The 27,580-nt window shown below is 42.6% G+C and overlaps 1 protein-coding gene across 2 annotated transcripts in view; it reads left to right on the forward strand.

Annotated features, from left to right (window-relative positions):
* AHRR (aryl hydrocarbon receptor repressor) overlaps window positions 1-27,580 on the forward strand; it is an 837,654-nt gene that overhangs the window by 591,923 nt on the left and 218,151 nt on the right. For both annotated transcript variants that reach the window (XM_069219459.1, XM_069219460.1), the window contains exon 6: window positions 7,177-7,306. In XM_069219459.1, the coding sequence (XP_069075560.1) occupies window positions 7,177-7,306 (130 nt within the window). The remainder of the gene's footprint in view (window positions 1-7,176; window positions 7,307-27,580) is intronic.

Consider the following 27,580-nt stretch of genomic DNA (forward strand, 5'->3'; position numbering starts at 1 on the left):
AGTAAAAGATTTGGATCTGGGAGATTAGATGTAACTTGTGTTTGGCTACGAATGGCCTATGGTTGTTGAGCTGTCTTCTTTCTCAGCACAAATTGTGATCCTTATCCAAAGAGCCAATATTTGACAGGCTGTGGAGCTCACTTAGTTCCATGTACAACATAGCTTCCTCTGGTTACAGGATAGCATGCGCTAGGAGCAGCCTAAGGTATCTTTGGTAGAATCATCGTTTTGTGCTCCGTCAATTTCTTTTCTTCTTGTGTGCCAGTGGAAATGGTGTCTATTTGATATTGTGACGCTGGTATATTAATGCAACTGTGTTGTGTCCCGAGGGTTGTGTTTTGTCGATGATTTAACATGCTTTGTAAAGACATTGCTAATTCTCACAAATTACTATTTGATACCAAAGTAAACTATAAGTAAAGTTAGACTTTTGGTCTAACTGTAGACTTTTGGTCTAATCTTAGATCAAAAGTCTAAACTTAGACCAAAAGTCTAAACTTGTACCAAAGGACTAACTTTACTGCAAGAAGATAGTTAGACTTTGGGTCTAAACTTAGAATTTTGGTCTAAAATTAGACTTTTGGTCTAAGTTTACTGGGCCCCCTTTGATTACTAGGGGTACTACCATATCCATGCATTTCCGAACAGTGGCCTAGTCTAATGAAGTCTATTCAGAAATTACCACTGCACTTGCGTAAGGCCCTCTCTCACATCACCTTTAATTACACCACACCCAACACTAGCATTTCACATGCACTACGCAGCACCCTTTTACACAAAACATTGTATCAGCACAAGACCGCTGTGGGTTCAGAGACATTAGCTGGGTCATGTTATATGTGTTCGCTGATACCACATGTAGTAGGTGCAGATAGACTTTTTATCCCAAAAGGTATCCCCTGAAAAAGCAAAATGCCTTCTCCATCTATACCTATGTAGGATTAGGGCCAAATTATAACATAATAGGGTAGTAGTAAATCTGAACCGGTACGAGACCAGTCCCTCAGCACTGTACCTTTTCACAGAGCCTAGCAATATCCAGACTGAGCTAGATAGGATGCGCAGGAAGGGCACCATTGCGGAGGATGCTGTTTGGCCCCCAGATTTTTCAGAAAAAAGATTCTTGGAGATAGCAACACCACCTTACCAGTGCACAAACACATCTGCTCCTGCTTCCATCTGTGTTCCCAGGGTGGCTCTTACCATGTCTGGGGCTGTCTTCTTTAATAACAAATGGAACCCAGACATGTACTTTCTGTATAGGGGATGATACAAAGGGGAATGAGTCTCGTAGGGAAGGGTTGAATAACAGCGTAGATACCCCAAGCCAGGAAATCTGGGATACTGAAATAGATAGGCATACGAGGATAGAAGGAAAGGTACTACCCCTAAGCGTACGCAAACTTATGCTGTATTCCTTATGTTTGCTTCTAGTCTTTTGTTTTTTGAGGTAAATTCACATTCGTTCACAACACTTCCAAGGTCTGACGATTTTCTGCAAAGAGGGTTACAGACCCTTAGAGCTGGACATGACCAATTTAAATGTAACAAGAGAATGATCATACAATAAAACTTCAAGAATTGAGTCCAACTGTTTATTCAAAGAATGTGAGAAGATGAGGACAAGAGTGTGCCCAGCATTATGAGTTGACCCAGCCACATGCTGAGTGAGACGGAAACACTCTAAGGTGTCCAAAAAAAGCTTGCCCCCATAGCAGCAAGGGTCGTCTTTATGCAATTTTCAGTAAGAAAATGTTTTACACGTCAGAGAATGAACATCTAAGAGAAACACTTCAACTGACCCAGAGGACACCAAAAGCAATTTACAATATGGTGGTGACTATAGTCCTAGAAAAAGACCTTTGTCAGTTTTAGTTGTAGTGGAATGATATCGACGTTTTGGTCTTTGGCATCAGCATACAGGGAGTGCAGAATTATTAGGCAAGTTGTATTTTTGAGGATTAATTTTATTATTGAACAACAACCATGTTCTCAATGAACCCAAAAAACTCATTAATATCAAAGCTGAATATTTTTGGAAGTAGTTTTTAGTTTGTTTTTAGTTTTAGCTATGTTAGGGGGATATCTGTGTGTGCAGGTGACTATTACTGTGCATAATTATTAGGCAACTTAACAAAAAAAAAATATATACCCATTTCAATTATTTATTATTACCAGTGAAACCAATATAACATCTCAACATTCACAAATATACATTTCTGACATTCAAAAACAAAACAAAAACAAATCAGTGACCAATATAGCCACCTTTCTTTGCAAGGACACTCAAAAGCCTGCCATCCATGGATTCTGTCAGTGTTTTGATCTGTTCACCATCAACATTGCGTGCAGCAGCAACCACAGCCTCCCAGACACTGTTCAGAGAGGTGTACTGTTTTCCCTCCTTGTAAATCTCACATTTGATGATGGACCACAGGTTCTCAATGGGGTTCAGATCAGGTGAACAAGGAGGCCATGTCATTAGATTTCCGTCTTTTATACCCTTTCTTGCCAGCCACCCTGTGGAGTACTTGGACGCGTGTGATGGAGCATTGTCCTGCATGAAAATCATGTTTTTCTTGAAGGATGCAGACTTCTTCCTGTACCACTGCTTGAAGAAGGTGTCTTCCAGGAACTGGCAGTAGGACTGGGAGTTGAGCTTGACTCCATCCTCAACCCGAAAAGGCCCCACAAGCTCATCTTTGATGATACCAGCCCAAACCAGTACTCCACCTCCACCTTGCTGGCGTCTGAGTCGGACTGGAGCTCTCTGCCCTTTACCAATCCAGCCACGGGCCCATCCATCTGGCCCATCAAGACTCACTCTCATTTCATCAGTCCATAAAACCTTAGAAAAATCAGTCTTGAGATATTTATTGGCCCAGTCTTGACGTTTCAGCTTGTGTGTCTTGTTCAGTGGTGGTCGTCTTTCAGCCTTTCTTACCTTGGCCATGTCTCTGAGTATTGCACACCTTGTGCTTTTGGGCACTCCAGTGATGTTGCAGCTCTGAAATATGGCCAAACTGGTGGCAAGTGGCATCGTGGCAGCTGCACGCTTGACTTTTCTCAGTTCATGGGCAGTTATTTTGCGCCTTGGTTTTTCCACACGCTTCTTGCGACCCTGTTGACTATTTTGAATGAAACGCTTGATTGTTCGATGATCACGCTTCAGAAGCTTTGCAATTTTAAGAGTGCTGCATCCCTCTGCAAGATATCTCACTATTTTTGACTTTTCAGAGCCTGTCAAGTCCTTCTTTTGACCCATTTTGCCAAAGGAAAGGAAGTTGCCTAATAATTATGCACACCTGATATAGGGTGTTGATGTCATTAGACCACACCCCTTCTCATTACAGAGATGCACATCACCTAATATGCTTAATTGGTAGTAGGCTTTCGAGCCTATACAGCTTGGAGTAAGACAACATGCATAAAGAGGATGATGTGGTCAAAATACTCATTTGCCTAATAATTCTGCACTCCCTGTATAGTACATGAGACCATCTTCAGGACAGGATGCTCGTAAAAGATCCAAATTCTCAAAATCTAATTTAGAAATGTAAAACCCTAATCAGAAATCCAAACTCCTGAGAAAACAAGGAAATATGCCTTATGTGAATACATGCAGTCATTTCAAATCACTTGCTAAAACCTGAGGCAAAACTAAACCCAGTGTGAATATGTCAGCCAACACCATAGTTCAGGGATAAGACTGTTTAAAAACTTTATAGATAGGGAGAAAATGCTTATCCAGTATTATAGGAGTAGCTCTCCTGCTTCAATATAATTAACAATGTAACTAATGCCACCTAAAGTGTACGGAAACACAAAAATGGAATCTTCGAATCGCTGTGTATGGGAGAAATTAATTATCTGGGGGCTATACTCACGTTTTAATTGCAGCCAAACTTATATAGTAAATATAAAGGAGAAAGCAACCTGATAGACCATAAACCATCAGGAATATACTACTATCCTTATCAGTGGTTCCCAATTGTTTTAGAACAATACACCTTTGTGACCTATCTACATTTAATGGGTAGAAATGTCACTGTCCACCTTGAAATATTTTTCGACTAGACTCAGAATAGACTGAATCCAGTATACAAAATACAAAAGGCAAAGATACACTTGCTAGAGAGGAAATAAGGGGTCTAGCTTTCAGAGATTATAATGTGGCCAATATATGCCATTCAGTTTGTTGGATCAGACTTTTTCTACTGTGTCACCTTCCCAAATCCATCTGTTTTCACTTATGGTGAATATCCAGTCCAGATCATGCCTCCTTGTTGACCTCATAGCCACATCCAGTATAAACAACCTAATATCATCAGCAGTATGGTTCATCATTCTGTAATGTTCAATCAACAGTGCATTTGGAACGTTACATCTGATTCGTGATTGATGCTGTAAGATCCTGCATCGTACCACCTGTGTGTTTTTTCCTATATATGTAAAATTACAAGGACACAATACAATATGCAACAATTTTAGAAGCACAATTTGGAAAGTGTTTTAATGTCCATTCTCTACCATTTAGTGTACAAGATTTGACAGTTCCTGTGTAATTGTATGCAATGCAATTTCCCCCATTTATGGTGGGCAATTACTGGATTCAATGCCCAAAGTTGTGCAATAGATTGTTTCTTGGGTTGAATGTATGCCCTCACTAGTCTGTCTTTCAGATTTTTCGCTCTCTTAAATGCAAACATTTTTTTTCCCAAAACAAACAAATTAGAGTTTGTTAAATACCATTTTTCAAGATTATGTTGGTCATTCCGAACCTGGCGGATTACTTCCGCCAGGGCCGCGGGACGCGGTGGCACCGCCGACAGGCCGGCGGTGCCCCGCGGGGCATTCTGACCGCGGCGGCTCAGCCGCGGTCAGAGAAGGGAAACCGGCGGTCTCCCGCCGGTCTCCCGCCGGTTTCCCGCTGCCCCCAAGGAATCCTCCAAGCCGGCGCAGCTTGCTGCGCCGGCTTGGGGATTCCGACTCCCCCTCCCGCCATCCAGTTCCTGGCGGTTCTCCCGCCGGGAACCGGATGGCGGGAGGGGGAGTCGCGGGGCCCCTGGGGGCCCCTGCAGTGCCCATGCCAACGGCATGGGCACTGCAGGGGCCCCCGTAAGAGGGCCCCAAAATGTATTTCACTGTCTGCCTTGCAGACAGTGAAATACGCGACGGGTGCAACAGCACCCGTCGCACCTTCCCACTCCGCCGGCTCTATTACGAGCCGGCATCCTCGTGGGAAGGGAGTTTTTCCCTGGGCTGGCGGGCGGTCTTTTGGAGACCGCCCGCCAGCCCAGGGAAAAACTCATAATACCCTCCGCGGTCTTCTGACCGCGGAGCGGTATTATGGAGGGCGGAATTCTGGCGGGCGGCCTCCGCCGCCCGCCGGAATCGTAATCAGGCCCTATGTGTTTGATGTTGTTGGATTTGGTACCAAAGGTGGTAACGCAGACCAACCGTATGTCTGATTTTCTATCCTTAATTTTCAAAAGTTATTCTCGATTGACGTACTATGCTGTTTTTAGGGATTTCTTTACAAGTCTATATTGATCACCTCTTCCTATTAATTTTGAGGCTAATATTTAGACTTCTTTAAAATAGTTGTGTTTCGTGGAAAAGGTACGGCGAATCTCTTGATACTAAGCCAAAAGACATTCTCCAGAAATGAAAAACACATTCATGCTGGGTGTAGTTCCAACTAGTTGCACACTAGAGTGTCATTCTAAGTCTCAAACACAACAATTTCACCCAATAATATCAACAACATCTCTGTATTAAGTGGCAGTAAATGATCTGCCATCCTGTTGAGTTTGCAGAGGTCAATACATAGTGAACCTTTATTTGATTCCTTTCATGTCATTTCTACTGGGGCTGCCCTTCCTGTTTTCTCAATTACTCATAAACAGTGGTTGACTTTACCCAACGGTCTGCAACCAGACACTCAGGGCCTCATTAGAGGGCCAGGGCTGCGGTGGAGGTCGGGCCGCCACCAAAGCAGCTGTCCGGCCTCCACATTATGACCGCGGCAGAGCCGCCACGGTCAGAACACCGGAACCGCCAGGTTGCTGCCAGCCGCCAGTCAGGCGGTGCCAGCGGTCTCAATCCACCAGGGCAGCGCTGCTTGCAACGCTGCCCTGGAGATTATGAGTCCCCTTTCTGTCTGACTTTGCATGGCGGTAGCCCTGCCATATAAAGGATGGTGGAAAGGGGGTGCCGGGGGCCCCATGGGGGCCCGTGTACTGCCCATGCACTTGGAATGAGCAGCGCAGGGGTCCCCATGGACAGCCTATCGTGCTTTTCACTGCCCGAATTACGGGCAGTGAAAAGCGCTACGTCACATTGCTGTCAGCTCAATTATGAGCCGCCATCAAATTTAAGACCCTGTTCCCCGCTGATTCTGCCGGCCGGCCCAGCAGGCAATTCTTAATAGGGCTGATGGGCAGAAGACCGGTGTGGTGGTCTTCCAAGCAAATGAGTTTGGCCCGCCCGCCAAACTCATAATGAGGGCCTCAGTCTGATACGGATCTGCTGGGTGACAAGTTTAATAAACATATTCTTCCTATTGAATATGACACCCAATTAAAGCTATTTGGCACAAGCTGTTTCCAAGTTAATATTCATAGAGTGGCTAACAACGCCTTAACCAATGCTATCTAAACATGGTCAATATTCTATTTGTGGTCACATAAAGATATTTCTACCTTTTCCATTTCAAGGTACCCTTTGGCATTTCCCACCCGACCTAGGCCACAACAACAAATATTGAGAACCAGATGTGGCGTAAAAATCATAAAATTATAAATTGATATTGTGTGAGGCATTTTACTTACCTTGTTGCTTTATAATCTTCAAATAGATTAGCATAATTCACACCGAGCCAAGGGGTTCTCTGTATCTAACCTTTTTCATTTTTGCTTGCTAGTTATTTGCTGATTTGAATATGTAATTCCTGAACCCAATTGTTTATAAACAAAAAAAATGTCACCTAAAATCAAGTGAGAAATGTAGTGTCCCTCTTTCTGAATGGTTTCATTGAATAATGGAAGGTCCTTCGTTGAACTGTGCCATATGTGATTACTACTTTTCTTCTTTGTTAATATTGCAGGACGTCAAAAGCAAACATGTTTTTTTATTGGAACTGGTTCTGAATCTGGTGTTTTTCTTATATTCCAGACTGATGTGATGCACCAAAATGTATATGACTACGTTCATGTCGATGATCGACAGGAGTTCTGCAAACAGCTTCATTGGGCAATGAAGCCACAGCAGTTGGAGCCTGGGAAAGAACCACAAGCTGAAGCAGGTAGGATCTATTATAAATGTATGTGAATATGTGAGATAATGTACCACCTGCCACACATCAAAAAGATATTGGACTCCAAAGTGACTTTCAATATCCTTAGTAATTTATTCCTACTAATACTTGGTAATACCTTGCACCCTTCCCACAAACCATTTACATCCTTGGTGTGGTGCTCTTTCATATGAAGAAGATAGGATTTGTAAAAATGAAAAATAAAATTGCCATTAATGCCAGAAACGGACCTGTATAGCAGACTTATCAGAGAGGGCGGTTCATCTAAAGTACAATTTATATATTTTTAAATACCCTCATTTATAGTTAACTCAATTGTTTTTGCATACTCAATCGAACTGGGTTATATGACTCAGAATACAGAAAATGTTATAACTTTTATTTGGTTGGATCCTTGTCACCCACATAACTTTTTCTTTTGGAAAGTTTGCACATCTTGCAGACATGAGCAATGAATGTGTTTTCCTAATGATGACCCCCCTAGATTTTTAACCACTCAGAGGCTGAAAGTGGAATTAATAAGTGAACGACTAAGTTTATTGGTCACTTAAAATGCACTAAATAATGAAAAAAACAAATATTGTCTTTCTGCACCTCAATTATTACCTCACTGGTTCATATGATTGTCTTTGTGCTGTCAGAGAATACATTGTACTATGCCCAGCACAAGCACCTGAGCATTGTGTTGTACTGTCGTGCTAACACTGTGTTGATATAGTACACAGTTGTTACACCACAGATTGTATGATAATTAGTTTTGAGACAAACTTCAAAAAACAATTTATGCATACCAATCAAGATGTTCTTCAAAAAATCTCGGAATTCGAATGTAGATACCCAGTGCCTTTGATTAGTCAGCTACCTAGTCCTTGAATGCCCCTGCCAGGGACCTCCAGGAGGGCAACAGTCCTAGCTGACCCTTAACTAGAGTTTCAAGATCAGAGCCGCGCTACAGGACATGCTCACTCAACTATTCCTTAGACACTCATCTCCTAAAACAGTGGTTCCTAACCTGTGGTTCATGGACACCTGTGGTTTCCCGAAATCTACTGCTTATAAAATTAAATAATATTAAGAGATTCATTATGTGTATATAAATAATGAAGCAAAACTTAAAACTGAACATTTTAAAACATTCTGTGAATGTGCTGGAATTTGAAATTGGAGGCTAAAAATGTGTTTCTTCAGATTGATTCGTAGGAGGAATGCATCAGACAGAATATAGCATGAACAAGTGGTCTCAGTTGAATTTAGAAAAGCTTAAACTATTCCATTACATTTATGTTTTGTTTGTTTTTAATTTGTTTGTCAATTAAATAAAATATTTGTTCATTTTTGTATATGTTTGATCAATGCTTGTGCGCGTAGTTGTTTATGTATGTTTTAGCGGTTCAAGTCATCAAATTTCTTAGGCTGGGGTACCATGCTTCCAGTAATGACTCAGTGGGGTCCCTGGATTTCAATAATGATTCAGTGGGGTTCCCCCCTCGTTCCAGTGAAGATTAATTAAAAGTCCACGTAGCTCAAAATGTTAAGAACCACTGTCCTAGAACATCATGACTCTGTCACTTTCCAGCAGACTTTCAAGCAGCCCTCCGGAATGCTTCCTCAATTATGCCAGGTTGTGTCTTCACCTACTATACTGACACTCCTCCTCTATTTCTGGGAACTCACCTCTGGTTCCCATGAAAGACTTACAGATGCATCACGCAAGTATAACCTGCTGTTTCAGCAAACTTGGTGCTCAGTCGTCCTCTGTGGTAAAGAAGTCTCTACATCTATTTGAAAGAGATAATTATCCACAACACATTTTCATAATATTGGGCCACATCCCTGAGGGAGCCGAGGACAATGCCGCTGCACTGTTTCCACCAGGTTGACCTGTGGAAACGTCGTAATTGCAAAGCTTTCCGCCAGCCAGCCTGGTGAAAGCATTGTAATATGATGGTGGTGGGGTTGCCACCTTGACGGCCGCCTCACCACCACTGTATTGGAGTTGTGGCGGTTCAACCGCCCATCTCCTAATCACGCCCTTTGTCTGCAATTAAATGACACTGAGCTGCAAAAAGTTTAGAAAATCAGGCCCTTTGCTCTAAACCTTAATATTGTGTGAAAAATTAAAAGTATTAAGGGAACCATAGACTGAAGGAATTTAAACTTGCACAGGGTTTTCAGGTTTGATCATTTTGTAAAATAGTTTGGAAATTGAACTTTACACATAAATGTCAGACTTAATTTGCACCACAACAAATTCAGATCTACTGTGTTGGAAAGGATTGTTGAGCCATTTTTAGGTCTGGCTCCACAGCACAGCTATTACCCGACAGGATGTGGTTAATCTAAAAAAGACTACAAGGAGAGGGAGAGAGGGACCCGCCCACATGTTGGTAGCCAGAGGTATTTGTTTTGTTTGGGTCGAAGTAATGTGCTTCCACAAAATAGGTGCTTGCCCTCCGTGCAGCTGTAATAATTGTGTTTATTTATCCAGCTGCCTGAGCTTTAACTTTCACGGGCACACATCTGACATTGTAAAATTAGTGAAATGTTAGCTAACTAGATAATTTAGCATTTGTTCTTCTCTGACAGCAGCCAGATGAGATAGCACTCATTAAATCCAGACTTCAGAATGCAGTTTTGTGTTTGAAAGCCCAGGGCTACACTAATCTACATGACCATATGTGCGCAACAAAACGAGCTTCCAGAGTTCTACTGGGAGCATCTTGGGCTCCAATCACATATTCCACTAAGCACAGGATTTGATAGGGTCAAATGTGTGTGTTTGAACTAAAAAGAATGCTTGGATTGCACTTTTTGGCGTGTGGAAAACGTTTTACTTGATGCAGGAGGACTGAGGTGATTATGATGGGAAGGTAGTGATCATGGCAAAAAACCTGACTACTTATTTATTATGAAATGTTATGATAAAGGCACCAGGCCTGCCATATTTATTGTGAAAAGTATATGTTAAAGTCGATAGCTGTTAATGGGTGGATTCTTACTACACTAGATTAAAACCCACAGATAGGTATTTTGTGATATCTTTAGAAGATACCACAGCTCTCCAGGCAGCGCTAACAGGTCACTTGCTTGCCGCTAAATTCATCTGCATCCCACAGCACCCCACCTGGCCACTTCCTCCAGCAAGAGACCATTACAGAATGCTGTTGTCCAAAGTGTGTCATTGTTTTACCGTTCCAAGATGGCCAACAGATTTGCTCTAAATGTGACAGCCATGCTTGAACTTTAAAACAATACACTACTTACAATGCCTTTGCAAGATGAATACCTGCTGCTGTGTTTACTTATTTTAAGAATATGCCTGCCGTATTTAGACAGCAGCATGTTTTCTTTTTTCTACTTGTATTATTCTAATCTTTTAATTTATCTAACCTGGTTGAGTTTGTGTGTGTTTTATTTCTGCTGTGTGAGAAGGTAAATGCAAAAATAACCCAATAGATGAATAAATGGATGTATGAGTACAACGACGAGCGACAGAATGCATGTGTGATAACTTATTGGGTGTCTAAACCCATTAATGACAAAAAAGGTACTTTCATTCAAAAGCCAAGCCTATAGGCATTGCTAGTGCTCGTATGTATAGTCTTATTGACTTTAGTGAATATATTCAGAGCCACTGAAAACATGTCATTCAACTGCCGTGCCATTTCTGCATAGTTATGGATTTGCTACTACTTTTACCCCCATAAACTGTAATATGCTGCTTAATATACTAAATTTAACAAAAAAAGTAGTTTCTAGCTAAATGGATCAAACTCCTACTAAAAACATGGCAACACGTGTTGCTGTGCAGTGGAAGGCACTTTGCAAAGGTTGACGGTTGGTTACTAATTGCTGAATTTGGGTGTAAAACTAGTAATAATAAGGTAAAACATTTGCACGGTGTTAACATGTAAAAATGACAAATAAAGAAGAAAGACTATCATAACATTTGCCACATTATTTGCCTTTTTTCCCCACATAATTTAGTCACCCCTTCTGCATAACTTGGCCTACCCCTTAACACATAATTCTAGTGGCACTGACTACATTCCGGAAAGATTGCTTTTTAGAGGCACTTGTACTTTTAACATGTTGCAATATTTCTATCAGCTGATTAAAATGAATTAAACAGTGCTAGCCCCATACCTTTCTAAAAATAAAAATGTGTTTTGAAAAAGTGACCCTGCAGCGCATACGATCATATACTTCCTTACTTGTTCACCGCTGTTAGGTTCTATACTCCTTTTAACAAAAACACATTCTCCTCGAAACACGATGTACGTTATATTTAAACAATTTGTTGCACAATGTCGTTTTTGTTTTAGTTTTAGTTCAACTGAATATGATATTGTCATGTGACCAGATTTTTAGGTCTGGCATTAGGCAAGACATTTAGGACCATATTATGACAATGGCGATAAAAAACGCTTACCGCCGAGGCGACGGATGCAAAAAGACCATCGCCGTGGCTACCATCCGTCCGCCATAATGTGACCCCAGCTGGATTTCCGCCACAAGATGGGCAGAAATTCGGCTGTGGCCATACTGGCGGATTGCGTTAAGGTGGTGCTGCTACCACCAGCAGCGCCACGACAGTAGACCACCGCCAGCCATATTATGACAAGTAGCAGCGCCCCGTCCCGTCCCTTGCCGGAAGACCCCCTGGATCCAGGTAAGTCGGGTTTCTGACAAGGGAGGGGGGTGGGGGTGTTGTGTGTGTGTGGGGGTGTGTGCATGTATGTGTGAGTGCATGCGTGAATGCGGGTGTGTGTTTAGTGTTGATAGCGTGGGTGTATGAAGGTGTTTGAGTGCATGTATGAAGGTGTGTGAGAGCGTGTAGGTAGGTGTGTGAGTGTGTGTATGTATGGAAATGTGAATGCGTGTCTGCGTGTATGTTTTGATGTGTCTGCGGATGTGTGCGTGAATGAATGTATGCATGCGTGAATGTATGTGTGGATGAGTGTGTGTCTGTGTGTGTGTGTATGGGGGCGTGGATGTGAGGGGGTGTCTGGGGAGTGTAGGGGGGAAGGTGGCCTCCTATCAGTGACAGGGAAGGAATCTGCTGTCACTGATAGGGCCTACCGCCATGGTTTTTGTGGCGTTAGGAACACCACGGAAACCATGGCGGTAGGCAGGTTTGTAATACCAGCGGCGGCACGATAGCGGCCGCCGGGCTTGAGATGGTTATCTCCAGCCCGGCAGCTGCTGCCACCATGGTGGTTGGAGTGGTACATTGACAATGTCATAATGTGGCAGTAAGTACCGCCAGCCTGTTAGTGGTACTACCGCCACATTAACTCCAACTGCCGGAGTCATAATGACCCCCTTAGTTTTTTTCTGAAATTACATGTAAATATATTTTCTTGTGACCTTCCTTTCCTTCTATTGGTTTGCTATTGTCTCATTACAATTTTTCTTCTGCCCTTCTTCAGCATACAGCATGGGGCAGTGAGCTTGCCCACATACGCCATTGGCTAAGTTTAATTTGAGTAACAGCGTTTTGCAAATTGATAAGGAGCACTTCCACAACAAAGTAGTTCCATTAAGTGCCAGGGGCTACTACAGCAATGTTTACTTTTTTTAGACAAAATCCTGTTTGTTTCTTGCCATTTTTCTTTTGTATATGAATAAGAGCTTGGTAGCTTTTTCGGCAATAATGTTGTGCAAAAACCAAGGCAAAGCAAAAAAAACAAGTATTGACAAACCAAAAAAGTCTGGTAAATGTCAGACCTTTTTGCTTTGCTAATGCTTTTTATTGTTCTGCGATTGGGAATTGGCGACTGAGTTTCATTATACTTAAACTGAAAGTAGTGGAAACTGGTGGAAACAAAGTGAAATAACAAGCAAAGCAGAGACAAAACAATAATTAGGGCATCTTCTGTTTGGCCAGGCTATTGAAGACAAAGGTGCCACCCAGCAGCTCCAGTGAAATGGCGTTGAGGTCCTGTTCCACTGAGGACCATAAGCTTCCAATAGACAGGCTATTCAAGTTGGCAAAAAGTTAAGAGAAACAAACATTTCTCACAAAAAGTCTTATTGAGACATTCAAAGAATTGTTTGCTGAGGGCAGTGACAAAAGGAGCAATTCGGTATTCCTGTTTATTAGTGGGAAAATCAGGTATGGACTATATATAATTTAAAAGCCTGATGTACAGTGTCATTTTGCGGTTGCAAATCCTCTATACACAAAATCACAGACAGGGTCTGCGACTTCAAAAATAGCCTTTTAGGTCTCACCTAGGCAGCACGTGCGCTGTGTCTCTACATAACATGCTGTATCTCCTCTGTGGGCATTCACCACGCTGTGAAATTGGATTTCTAAGGGGACACGAGGAGCCCTTCACTGGGGTGAAGTTTGCAGGGATACCCCTACTTGAAAGAGAGGTTCTTGCTCCTGGTGCTACCACCCAGAAAAGGCAACTCGGTGCCCCTGTGCTGATGAGTCGCCAGCATTGATCAGCTAATTGTCAGCGCTAAGGGCAGGGGGCTGGTATCAAAGCCACCTTCACCAGAAAAGGAATCGGAGCGCTATCAGCCTGGTACAGCTGAGGGGAGGGACCTCTAGGTGCTCCACAGCCTGGAGCTGCCACTATTAGTAGAAAGGTGATGAACTGGAGGAATATGGTTAGCAAACAGCTTCATATGTCATGTCATATTTATTAGTTATTTCTGTAGCTGCACTTAGAGATCCAGTAATTATATCATACTTAAAATAAACAAATGTTCTTTACGTTTAACGTACTGGAAGCAACCCACATCACTGACATCAGAGCATGTGGAAATAAGCACATTTAAATATCAGTATGCTATATTCTTTATAGGACATATATCTAAAGAAAAGTGCAATGCACCAACCCCCCCCCCCCCGCCTGCAGCCTCCAAAACATTAATTCTGCTTCTAGGAAACCACCGCCACCACGGACACCCTCCCAAACCTCAAGAACATTCCTCGCCCCAGCAGAATTTAGCCCCCGCCCTGTAATATTGTTAAAATAGACGCGGGTGGCGCACTCCTGACGCAACAAGTGCCCGACCCCGGGACTTCCAAAACCTTTTCACTCCTACACGGTATTTGGAGTTTCCTCCCTGTTACTCTGGCCGGAAGTGATTCCGCCCGAGGTCAGGAGGTCATAGGCAATAAGTAGGCGCAGAGAGCGCGGGAACAGGGTAATTGTCGAGTCCCAATCGCACCATCCGCATCATATAGGTTTATTGTTGTCTGCCTGTTTATTGGGCCTAAGCCCAGCGCTAGCGCGCGCTGCACACTGACAACACCACACGCCCCAGAACATTACTAACTTTACCAGATCACACAGGCGATCCTGCATACTCAACTTTAGTCCACATCTAAAGTGAGCGTGACGGAAAATAAACTTATTTTAAGCGACTTAATTTTTGAATATGCTCTATAGGTAGCACTCAATCTCAGAACAGAGTCTGGACAGAAACTGACACTGTCTGCTTATTACTACAGTATTTTTGGGTTAAACTTGGTACATTTTTTAACTCACTGATTCCCTTTTATTAATAGTTTGTTTTCTACTCATTACTGTATCTGATTGACAAGTTTGTGGGAAATGTATTGCGCTCTGGCGCTGCCTTGCGGCCAGCTTGTTTCCAGTCAAATATGCATTGTTTCCTAATGTGACACTTCTTGATTTTATATGTATTTAACTTATCCACACCCCTCCCTGTTTCTTCTCCCCTAAGTTACTGTTTCTTCTCCTATGTCTCCGACCCTCCTGTATCTTTTTTTAACCTATCCCCCACTCTGTTCCTGTTTCTTCTCCCCTCCCACCTGCACTCCCATCCCCTTTCCCCCCCCCCCCCCCCCCCACCCCCAGCCGCCTGTATCTCTGTGTCTTTGCACGCCGCTGTCAGAATGGGTTGTTTTGGGGGAATTTATTTGTTCGGGTACCACACTCCAATGCTTTCGTTCCATTCGAATATTAGTCCATTCATAGGCTCTCAGATATCTTTGTAGCTGTTGCATTAAACCCTCAAGTTACTCTACAAGTTTAATAACACTAACATTTCCCCCCTGCTGTCAGGGAGGTAAAACTATATTTGTGGAGTATTGCCAAGCCACTATTTTCTAATGAACTTTGCCACCGTTAAAACAAGCAGAAGTATTTTAAACCAAAATATATACAAAAAGGCATGCATTAATTCATAAAAATAGTGACTTTTATTTGGAAATGTGCATCTTAGTTAATGTTATGACTCCTCAATAAACATTTTTAATAGCGCTTTTTACAGAGGGCCCTACTTGGCTCAGCCTCTTCCTCCATCCTGGGAGTTCTCACGCCAAACTGGACGTTTGACGCGAGCCAGACTTGCGCCTCCATTAGCTTGCACTCCTTTACTCAGATGTAGCCGAAAATAGTCCTTAAAGATGTGATAAATGGTCTTTCTAGAGAGGCAGTTCGGGGGCATTTTGTGTTTATGGTCACACATACTACATTTGTGAGGTAAATCATCCTGTATATTCATTTGTAGCGTTTTGAGTTTTATTCTTTTTCCATTTAAATTTTTCTCTCTTGCACTCCTTCCTCTCCCACCCAGCCCATTCAACCTGAAAAGTGCTATAAAGCAGCTAGCGCTGGTCGCTCGACAGTATTTATGAAAATCATCATGTTATCCACCCCCAGCAGTCCCCTGTCACCCGGTTATCCACCTACCCCCAATTGCCGAAACCAATAGCTTACTCAGGGGCGAAACAGATAGGCCTTGTCAACGCTTGTTTAAATATACTATACCCATTTTGTGATTCGGTAACGTATCTGAAGCACAAATGGGTTTAGAAAGCCATAACAAATCACTATTTGAAGGGGCATGTTTACGGCGTGCCTTCCAAATAACAAAATATTATGGCTTGTATAATTTCAACCGTAACTCAGTCGCAAAACATTGGAAAGTTACTGATTCTCGAGTTGGGGTGGTAACACATGCTCAAAAGAGAAGGTGAAACCCTGAGATTTCTTACCCTTTGTGAATATTAAAAAAAAAAATTGTTGGGAAGCAGACAGCAGACAGTGATCCAGGGGAGCACTGTCAAGCTTTTAAAAAATATAAACTTTTCTTTTTAAATGCAGTCTGTATGCTTTAAGGAAAACAGGCTGTATTAGAAAAAAACGTAATTTAAATGCAGTCACAGACATTGCGGTCCGCTGAGCAGGAACACTTGTTCAGCAGTGCCAGTGCCCTCTCTGAACTTACTTTTCTGGCCCTAATACAACATATACGTATGAGTGACTGTGATGGCCTTCAATTGTAGTGAGTCACAATTTGCGACCCACGTCTAGAATATTGAACAGAACAGATTGCAACTCATTATGATTTGAAATTTTGTGAACCTCATACATTGGTTACTAAAATTCTTTTCCAGGTACAATAAGTTGGTGTGCAATTTATGACTACTTTTTTGTAAATGAAAATTTCATACATCAGGCCCTAAGTTCTCTATAAAAACGTAGAGGCCAAAAATGAAGGCTGTTAAAAGTTATGTTAAAAATGTTGACACTTGCATGTATGTTACTGTATTTGACAAAAGCAGCTACTCCCAAACAACTACAGGTGCAGAGAAGCTGATATCATGACAAGTGCAAAGAGGAGAAGACAGCACGATGGCCATAATTACACAGGAAGGGCCAGAGAAGTCTAAGCCATACCTGTTTTCACAGGTCTAATATAAAGAGATGATAATACAAAAAGAACAGTTGGGTGGAGAGTAGGAAGGCTGCAGAATATAAGGGTGCCATTGCATTTGGAACTTAGTAAGTATGGTCCTCTTTTCATGCTTGCCCATTTCAGACTTAATGAAAATGAGGATGCTTATTTTGCCAACTTGAAGGTTTTCTCTTTGGAGTTGACTAGCAACAGTTCACCAGAAGTAACTGCCACCCAGCAATGGAGGAACACACTCAAACTCTATTCTCCATTGAGGAGATAGCACAAGTCTTCTAGGTCACCGGTTCCCAACCTGTGGTCAGTGGCCTCCCAGGGGTCCATGACACATTCCCAGGGGGTCCACAGGAAGGCCCTTCTCCAGCTGGGGCCTCTCCACAGAAGGAAACATGTGCATGTTTTTGTATTTATTACTTCCTTTGTGCAGCAGTTTTAAAACCACTGCAAAGTTCCTTGTACATCCAGCAACTTTTGGGCAAAAATAAAAGCATCAAGATAACTCTGTTGATTAATGTACCTACTGGAGAGAGATGGGAGTGATGTCTAGTGGCTGTATTGATTCATCTAAGGTAGCGCATATGGTTAATATGCCTGCTGCAAAGAACTTGTATCATGTAAAGAACAGTATTTTATGTGCATAGCATAGTGGGCTACTGCTTTTGTCACAGAGATTCTTCTTTTACTGTGCAGTTCATAAGCTACAATCGTAATCTATCACAGTGAGCCATGAACTGCCATCAAAGAGCTGCATGCAAACTGCATGGCACAAATTAAAAAGTTTTGTTTTTTTCCTCAGTCTTTTATTTTTCTCATGCTGCTAAAAAGGGTTTGCTTGCATAGAAATACATCCTTATTATTAAAGTCAGCGCTAACAACTGTGTTATGTTCTGAATCCTGAGTTTTTGCTTCTCCAGACCAAGCACTCTTAGAAAATGCCTACCAGTATGGATGACATGTGAATCCTACACCTTGTAGTCCCTTGTAAAGTGCTTGGATGCCCTACATTATATAAGAGCTGCTATAAAATAAATTAATTGCACATGACAGAGAGGCTATGGAGAGATGAGAGGCCCTTATGGTTTTACTTCCTTTCTCCACCACATATTTATGTGAAAAAACGTTCTCAGAACTTATGTACCTAAAAAATAAAAACAGAAATCACTTGGGAAATGTAGAATCTGACTTGAGGCTTCACCTCTCTCAAATAAAGCCAAACAAAAGTTAGTCGCTGAGATGCAGCACCAACCTTCCTTTTAAAATATTTCGATTTTTGCATATTTTTTCAATATAAAATAATTATATCTTTAGTAATTCAAGTATTTGTTTAGTGTGCACTTGGTTGTGTATTTTTTGTGAATTACAGTTTTAATGTTTTAAATTTAAATCGTACAAATCGCTTGGGGATCCCCAGCTTCCAGTAGTGATTCAGTGGGGATCCTCAGGAGTCAAAAGGTTGGGAACCACTGATCTATACCGTTTTAAGCAGGTCATAAAGCAAGTTCTTGCAGATTTGTTAGGAAAGAACCTATACATATTTAGCATATCATTTCAAAATGCTATTGTCAATAAAGTAATGATTGGGTCTTGCGAGCTGAGGAACAGCAGTTTATTAACAGTGCCATTTCTACTTCCCACAATAAAAGGCTGTTTAGTGCACATGTAGTGTGCACTCAATCGAAAACAAAATATAGGACAGATTGCAATAAAACATGTGCTTTTTTCTTTGTTTTCCATTTTTTCCCACAATTTTTTTTTGTGGCTAGTTCATTCTGCTCACTACAGGGCCATAGACACCTCCGCTGCCAATCAAAAACTAGCCTGCAGAACACTACTGTGTATTTCACACTGAAAGCACATAAAAAAATATTGATGCAGACAAAATGTCTTATCCAAATCAATTACATAGGACTGTTTACAATATCTGTGCAAAGTTCTTCCCTGTATTGTACACCTATCAGTAGCTGAAAGTTGAAAAGTTAACATTTGAAAAGTGCCTGATACTTCGTAGCACTCCATTTTGGCTACATTATACCAGTTTAAAATGTAAAAATGTTTTTGCTGAAATCTGAAATTTTTGCTGCAGCCCACGAAATATTCACCCAATTCATCCTTTATGCAGACAACACAGTGGACTTTAAATCACATAATTCTAGTAGCCCTCACACATCAGTAACAGATGTGTTTTCATGTGTGTGTCAATGTGTGCATGTGTAGAACTGGTAAATGCCACCTTTGCTCCACAGGATTTAACTTTGGCTTGGGACTATGAGGCAAAAGAAACTAAATGCAGTATTGCCTCAACAGAACACTTTTAACCCCTTCACTGCTAAGCCTTTTAATTTCCTAGTGCTCTAGTGCTGAGCCCTTTTTTGGCTATTTGAGGTAGTTGTCAGTTAGACCTGTCAGGCTTAGGTTGGTCATCCCCCAACGTTTTGCCTGCCTCCCTCCACTTTTCTGACACTGTTTTTGCTGGTTTTAGGACTCTGCGCACTTTACCACTGCTAACCAGTGCTAAAGTGCATATGCTCTCTCTCTTAAACTTAGTAACATTGGTTCATTCCCAATTGGCATATTTGATTTACTTGTAAGTCCCTAGTAAAGGGCACAACAGGTGCCCGGGGCCTGTAAATTGAATGCTACTGGTGGGCCTGTAGCACTGGTTGTGCCACCCACATAAGTAGCCCCTTAACCATGTCTCAGGCCTGCCATTGCAAGGCCTGGGTGTTCAGTTTCACTGCCACTTCGACTTGGCATTTAAAAGTACTTGGCAAGCCTTAAACTCCCCCTTCTCTACATATAAGTCGCCCCTAGGTTAGGCCCTAGGTAATCCATTGGGCAGGGTGCTATGTAGTTAAAAGGCAGGACATGTACATGTGTGGTTTATATGTCTTGGTAGTGGAAAACCGCTAAATTGGTTTTCCATTACTGTGAGGCCTGCTCCTTTCATAGAATAGCATTAGGTCTACCCTCATATGCTGTTTGAGTGGTAGATTCTGATCAGAAAAAGGTAACCAGGTCATATTTAGTATGGCCAGAATGATACTACAAAATCCCGCTTACTGGTAAGGTTGGATTCTATATTACTATTTTGGAAATGCAACTTTTAGAGAGTGAACATTTCTCTGCACTTAAAATCCATGTGTGCCTTACACTCTGTTTCCAATCCACGTCTGGGCTGAGCTGGTTGACAGCTCCCTTGTGCATTTCACCCAGACAACCACAAACACAGGATACTCAGTCACACTTGCACTCATCTACATACTGAATGGATATTCCTGGGCTGGGAGGGTGGAGGCCCGACACTTGCATTTCAAAGGCTAGTGCCTGCCCTCACACAATGGACTGCCAACCCCCCAACTGGGAATACAGTCCTGTACTGAAAGGGGACCTTGTGCACTTCAAAACCACTCTTTGAAGTCTCTCCCACTTCAGAGGCATTTTTGGGTATATACACTGAGTCCCTGACCCCACCAAACCAGATACTTCTGGACCTGAACCTGCAACCTGTCAAAAGGAACTGCCTGGCTGCCCAAAGGACTCATCTGGACTGCTTTGCTGTGAAGGACTGCTGACCTCCTGTTGCCGTGCTGCCCTCTGACGTTGCTTAGATTGAGCTTGCCTCCTGTTTTCTGAAGTCTCCGGGGCAAAAAGACTTCATCTCTTTAAGGAACTCCTTGTGCGTCCAAAATCGATGCACAGCCTGCCGAAAATGACACACAGCCTGCACTGTGACAAGAAAATCACTGCGCAGCTGAACCGGAACAATGCAGTTCGACTTTCAGAGTGAAGAATTGACGCAGCACCTGCCTTGCGGCCGGGACTTCGACAAACAGCCTACCTGATCGACGCACAGCCAAACTGGAACGATGCAGCTTGACTTCCCGAGTGAAGAATCGATGCAGCGCCTGCTGTCCAACAGAAAATTTGATGCAGCGTAGCTTGGTAATAGGGCCTCAGATGCTTGTGCTGCCTCTTGTGCTGTCTCTTCTGCAATGGAAATTGTGTAAACACAAATTGGTGCCCCTTCAGTGTCATACAAGCTTTCCATTATTTGAACAGAGGCATAGCTTCAAGCAAGTAATGGACCTCCTGTTCTTATACAACTGTGCCATATTGCCAACATTGGCACACAAATAGCAAAAAGGCCTTTAAGGTACAGTTGTGGAAGCCTTCATGGAGAGTAAAAGAGTTACACCCAATCAACGCATTCAAATGGATGTCTATGCCCCTTCTGTAGTAAGCATGTGTTTTCCTTTACAGAGACACTGACAGTGTAGAAGGAGCTGCATTGCCAAATTTGGCATCCTGTATCAGGGCGAGCTCTAGCGTTGGTAGCACCTGGGGGTACAATCTTTTTTGCTCCATCTCCCATGACCTCCTTCTCCATGAATTCCCTCATTACCACTCTCCAGCAGTGCCCCTCATCTCTCCATAATTCCTCTCTGACATACTTTTCATTTTTTAAAGTGCTACTCATAGTTCACTCACACTCAGTTTTGTGATCTGCATGGTGAACTTTCTTTGCAGCAGGCATATTCTCCCTCTGCTGTGATGAGTCAAAACTGCCATTAGACAAAATTCCAATCCCACACCAGCAGTAACATTCATCACTACAGTTATCTTGACATTTGTATTGTTACCTGAAAATGCTGGATGCACATGGAAGTTTAGGTGTTTTTAAACCCATTAATTATTTTTAAACACTGCGTCCCCACCAAAGTCAGCACCAGATGCGGCTGCACCAGACGCACCCTCCTAAAGCTGGCCCTGTCCTGTCTCCCTGGAGTGAGAGTAGTGCTGCATTTCACCCACCTTTTTGGGCGTGCTCACAATTCCTTCATGGTCAGAGATCCATTTAAACAGAAACAGAGTCATGCTTAACCACTATGCATTGTTTATAACCATGTATTGTGGCTGCACACTCCTTTACTGCTCCGACTCCACAGGCCGACGGTCACACTACCTCCCTGGTGCGGGTCACGACCAGTGGCCGACACCAGGGAGGGGGTTAAAAAAAAAACAGGAGACACAGAAGATCTTCTGTGTCTCCCCCCAACCCCCCACCTGCCCCGGGTACTGACGTCACAGTTTTGTTTTCCCCATCGGAGCATGAAGCGGCCGTAAGGCCTTCCCGGTGTTCGGGAAGGCCTCGTTTGAAAGGGGAGACTCTCCCCTTTCACAAGAGGCCTTCCTGAACGCGTTTCCTGGCCCTCGATTGCAGCTGCGATAAAGGGCCAGAAAACACCACTAGACGCCAGGGATTACACTTGAGGGGGGTCGGACCCCTCAGAAAACGGGCATATTTTTTAAAATAAAGGTAGGTGTCCCCTGGGGGGGGGTGATCGCACTCGATTCCCCCCCCCCCCGGGCTAATTAAAAAAAATAAAGAAAGAAAGAAAGAAAGAAATTGACAGGGGGTCGCCCGTTGGAAGGGCGACTCCTGTGGGGACAACAATTTTTTAGTAGTTGTAGGGTTTCGCTGGGGGCGGTTTTGGCCTCCAGGGAAACCATACAACTACTAAAAAAATATATAGATCTGTATAGATAGATATATCTATCTACATAGATAGATATGTCTATATAAATAGAGAAGATAGACTTTTGTCAATGCACGTGTGGTTTCCCCGGGGGCTGCGATCGGCCGCCAGGAAAGCTAGACCCACATAAAAGTGATATATATATATATTTGCCACCAGTTGTCTTGCAGTTGCAACTTGCGTCTTCAAAGCAATGCACATACTTCAACTGACGCATTTCAACTGCAGCTTTTAGGCAGCAATAAGAAAGTCAAGTAAGTCCTGTGATTATGTTTCTGCTACAAAAGGATCAGACTTTTGTCTAGTGGCAGTTTTGGTGCCATTAAGAAGCGCAGAAGGTTTTTATGCCTACTTCAAAGAGCAAATCTGTATTTCTGTAAATAGCTGAGTACATTAGTAAAGTCAGCCATTACCTGTGCTCTAATACAAATGAAATGTATGTGCGGGGGTGGCTATAGAGAGATGAAGGGCACTTTTGCTGAGTGGTAGTGAAGGAATCCATGGAGGAGGACATGGGAGTGGGAGCACCAATAATGATTGTTGGACTGGGCGCTAGAGGTGCTAAAGACTGTGACGATTGGTATGTGACAAGGTGTTTTTTGATTGTCTTGAAAGAACGTGCTGATTGAGGGAAGAAGCAAAGGTAAGGTGACCTCTACTGTTGCACGTATCACTCACACACTGGCAATTATATGACTCTCTACGTGGGCTAGTGTTGTAGAGCAACAGTTTAGCCAGTACCAGAGATGGCATTTCGTTGGATGACTGATGCTCACGTCCTCACTCAGGTTAAAGAGGACAGCTCTGACATAGGATAAGAGACTGAGACAGAATCTGAGGGATAGGACCGTGGCGCAGACTCTGGGAGTGATTTTTCAGTAGGAGGAGTCCCATTCAATAACTCCTCTTCCAGTAACTATGAGGGAGGTAAAGAGGACAGTCCTGCTGTCCCTTCGCAAGCACAGTCTGTGCAACGGGACAATAGTGGGTTAGCCCAACCCAGAGAGCAGGTGAATGTGGCGGCAAGCACAAAGAGAGAGTGCTCTCTTGGGAGCTCCCCAATTTAGCTCAGCACCAAATTCCACCGCCCAAATCGTATTGTGGAGACATCAAAATTATATATCACAAAACAAACTGGTCTTGTAAGGCAGGCACCTGTGTTTTGGGTCCTGGGCTCGGCGGCCATATAGGGAAACATACTAAGCCCAGACATTTCTGGAAACTAGACATCCAGGGGAGTCCACAGAGGTGTGACTTGTGTAGATTCCCCAAAGTCTTCTTACCCAGAATACAATGCAAAGCTGAAATGTTGAATAAAAACTCTATTTTTTCTTGCATTTCTGTCACACAAACTACAGGAATATGCTGGGATCCACAAAATTCCTACCACCCAGCGATTCCTCACCTGTCCTGATAAAAACACTACCCCACTTGAGTGCCTGTACCTAGTGCCTGTGGCAGGAATGGATCACCCCACGGTCAACAGTTGCCTCATGTAAGGACCAACATTGACCGTTGTGTGATCTATTCCTGTCATGGGCACTAGGCCTACCCACACAAGTGAGGTATAATTTTTATCGGGAGACTTGGGGGAATGCTGGGTGAAAGGAAATTTGTGGCTCCTCTCAGATTCCAGAACTTTCGGTCACCGCAATGTGAGGAAAAAGTGTTTTTTTGCCAAATATTGCAGTTTGCAACGGATTCAGGGTAACAGAACCTGGTGCGAGCCCGAAAAGTCACCCCATCCTGGATTCCCCTAGGTGTCTAGTTTTCAAAAATGCACAGGTTTGGTAGGTTTCCATAGGTGCCAGCTGAGCTAGAGGCCAAAATCTACAGCTAGGCACTTTGCAAAAACAGGTCTGTTTTCTTTGGGAAAATGTGATGTGTCCACGTTGTGTTTTGTGGCATCTCCTGTCGCGGGCACTAGGCCTACCCACACAAGTGAGGTACCATTTTTATCGGGAGACTTGGGGAAACTCTGGGTGGAAGGAAATTTGTGTCTCCTCTCAGATTCCAGAGCTTTCTGTCACCGAAATGTGAGGAAAAAGTGTTTTTTGGCCACATTTTGAGGTTTGCAATGTATTCTGGGTAGCAGAACCTGGTAAGAGCCCCACAAGTCACCCCATCTTCGATTCCCCTAGGTGTCCAGTTTTCAGAAATGTGTAGGTTTGGTAGGTTTCCCTGGGCACCGGCTGAGCTAGAGGCCAAAATCTACAGCTAGGCACTTTGCAAAAAACATGTCAGATTTCAATGTAAAAATGTTATGTGTCCATGTTACATTTCCTGTCGCGAGCATTAGGCCGACTCATGCAAGTGAGGTACCATTTTTATCGGGGGACTTGGGGAAACACAGAATAGCAAAACAAGTGTTATTGCCCCTTGTCTTTCTCTACATTTTTTCCTTCCAAATGTAAGACAGTGAGTAAAAAAGACATCTATTTGAGAAATGGCCTGTAATTCACATGCTAGTATGGGCACCCCGGAATTCAGAGATGTGCAAATAACCACTGCTCCTCAACACCTTATCTTATGCACATTTTGGAAATACAAAGGTTTTCTTGATACCTATTTTTCAGTCTTTATATTTCACCAAATGAATAGCAGAATGCCCATTATACAATGAAAACACATTGAAGGTGCAGCTCATTTATTGTCTCTGGGTACCTAGGGATCTTGATGAACCTACAAGCCCTATATATCACTGCAACCAGAAGAGTCAGGCAGACGTAATGGTATATTGCTTTAAAAAATCTGACATTGCGAAAAAAAGTTACAGAGTAAAACGTGGAGAAAAATGGCTGGTTTATTTAGCTCAATTTCAATATCTTTTTATTTCAGCTGTTATTTTCTGTAGGAAAACCTTATAGGATCTACACAAAGGACCCCTTGCTGAGTTCAGAATGTTGTCTACTTTTCAGAAATGTTTAGCTTTCCAGGATCCAGCATTTGTTTCACACCCATTCCTGTCACTAACTGGAAGGAGGCTGAAAGCACCAAAAATAGAAAAAAATGGGGTATGTCCAAGTAAAATGCCAACATTTTGTTGAAAAATGTGGTTTTCTGATTCAAGTTTGCCTGTTCCTAAAAGCTGGGAAGATGGTGATTTTAGCGCCTCAAATTCTATGTTGATGCCATTTTCAAGGAAAAAAACACAAGCCTTCTTCCGCAGCCCTTTTTTCCCATTTATTTGAGAAAAACGACATTTTTGCTGTATTTTGGGTAATTTCATAGTGTCCTTCAAGGGAACCCACAAACTCTGGGTACCTTTAGAATCCCTGGATGTTTGGGAAAAAGGACGTAAACTTGGTGTGGAAAGCTTATGTGGACAAAAAGTTATGAAGGCCTAAGCGTGAACTACCCCAAATAGCCATAAAAGGGCTCAGCACGAGGGGTGGAGGAGGCCCAGCAGCTAAGAGGTTAATGCACCTGACAACTATGTGTATGTTACGCAGCGCATAACAGGCTACAAAATATGGGTGTATCACACAAACAGACCACGGCAAATGGTAATTAAAGGCAGGCCTGGTGCCACAGTTTTAGGCTGAGTGGTGTCTTAAATAGTTAAAGAGCTGGTGTAGTGGTATTTTACCATCACAGATTGTGGAAAATGGTTGTTTGTCACGGTAACTTTAAAAAATCTTTAGCTGGAAGAGTAGCAACATATTTCTAATCCCAGGGCAAAGCACAACATAATAAAATAACACAAAGCCAAATTGCAACACAACAAAAACAACATATGACCCGGCGCAAAAATAGTAGGCAAGACAGAAAGCAGCACGACAACCACAATAGAGCCGTACAGTAACACAATTTAATATCACTTCACCACCACAAAAAAGGACAACACATTAAAATAATAAGCACAAATATTCTTGTCTCACATTACCATTGCCACTAGTCTGCTTTTATAACATAGTGACAAACGGTGTTTGCACTAAACAAACCTTAGTTACCATAGAAGTCATGAAACAGAATTTCCAAAAATGCTTTGTGATTTGGTCCTAGAAGTGTGAAGATGTGACAAACACATGCACCACACTATAAGTAGCCAAGTTTTAGTACTGTCCTTTTGCATGGTATATTTTTGACAGGGTGCAGAAATTGCAATTAGTGACTGTAGTGACGTCAGTTCTGCTGTTTTTATTTTAACACTCTTGCCACATAGGCTATTCAGATTACTTCTCTGAATTCTTTCTATTTATCGTTACCTTTCTTACCAACCACAGAGCTATTGCTGCACTCTGTGTCTCAAACTGTTGGCTTTAGAGCCAGGCTTTTAAAATTGTTTCATCCTTTCAAGCTCTTTAAAGGTAAAACAAATCAAATATGTTACCCCTTAAATCTAATATCACCCTATCTATTTTTGTACTCGGCCATCATTTGATGTCCCTTTTGTATATTTCCTTAGCATTTCATCCCTGTTTCTTACATTGCACACTATTAAAATGTAATTTACTCTTTTCAGACCTTTTAATCCAAGTCGAACATCTGTTTCATTGGGCTGTGCCCCAGTGGTTTACCATGGGTGTGGGCACTATGAGATGAAGCGAGCATATGCCACACCTTTATTTATTGAAGTGTAACTAACACTAATAAAGCATTTTATGTTTTGTGTATCTTAATTTTTTGTTCTTCCTTAATAGCTGAACAACCAAAGTAGTCTGTCTACAGTTGTTTAGCTCTGCTAAGGTCCTTTCTTGATTTTACCCTTAATTTTTGCTATTGAAACTATTCAGAGGCCACTAACAGTGTTCACTAAGCCACCAACGCAGTCACAAGTAGCTGCCATGATGTCCATTCACATGTGTAAGCCGTGTCTGAGACATTCATATCGCCTTCGGAGAGGGGCTTGGTAGCAACTGGCCATGGGATACGATTCCTCCCAAAGCCTCATTGTCTCTGGTTGCTTACCTTACAAGCACGTTGACAGCATACCATTGTGTGTTTTGACCTATGTCCTTATGTGGATGCTTTCTCGTTTTGTGAGCCATTGGCCTGGGAATTATACATAATGTGCAGCTCGCTCACGACAGGCCAC

This window comes from Pleurodeles waltl, chromosome 2_2, assembly GCF_031143425.1.
Source record: "Pleurodeles waltl isolate 20211129_DDA chromosome 2_2, aPleWal1.hap1.20221129, whole genome shotgun sequence".
NCBI lineage: Eukaryota > Metazoa > Chordata > Amphibia > Caudata > Salamandridae > Pleurodeles > Pleurodeles waltl.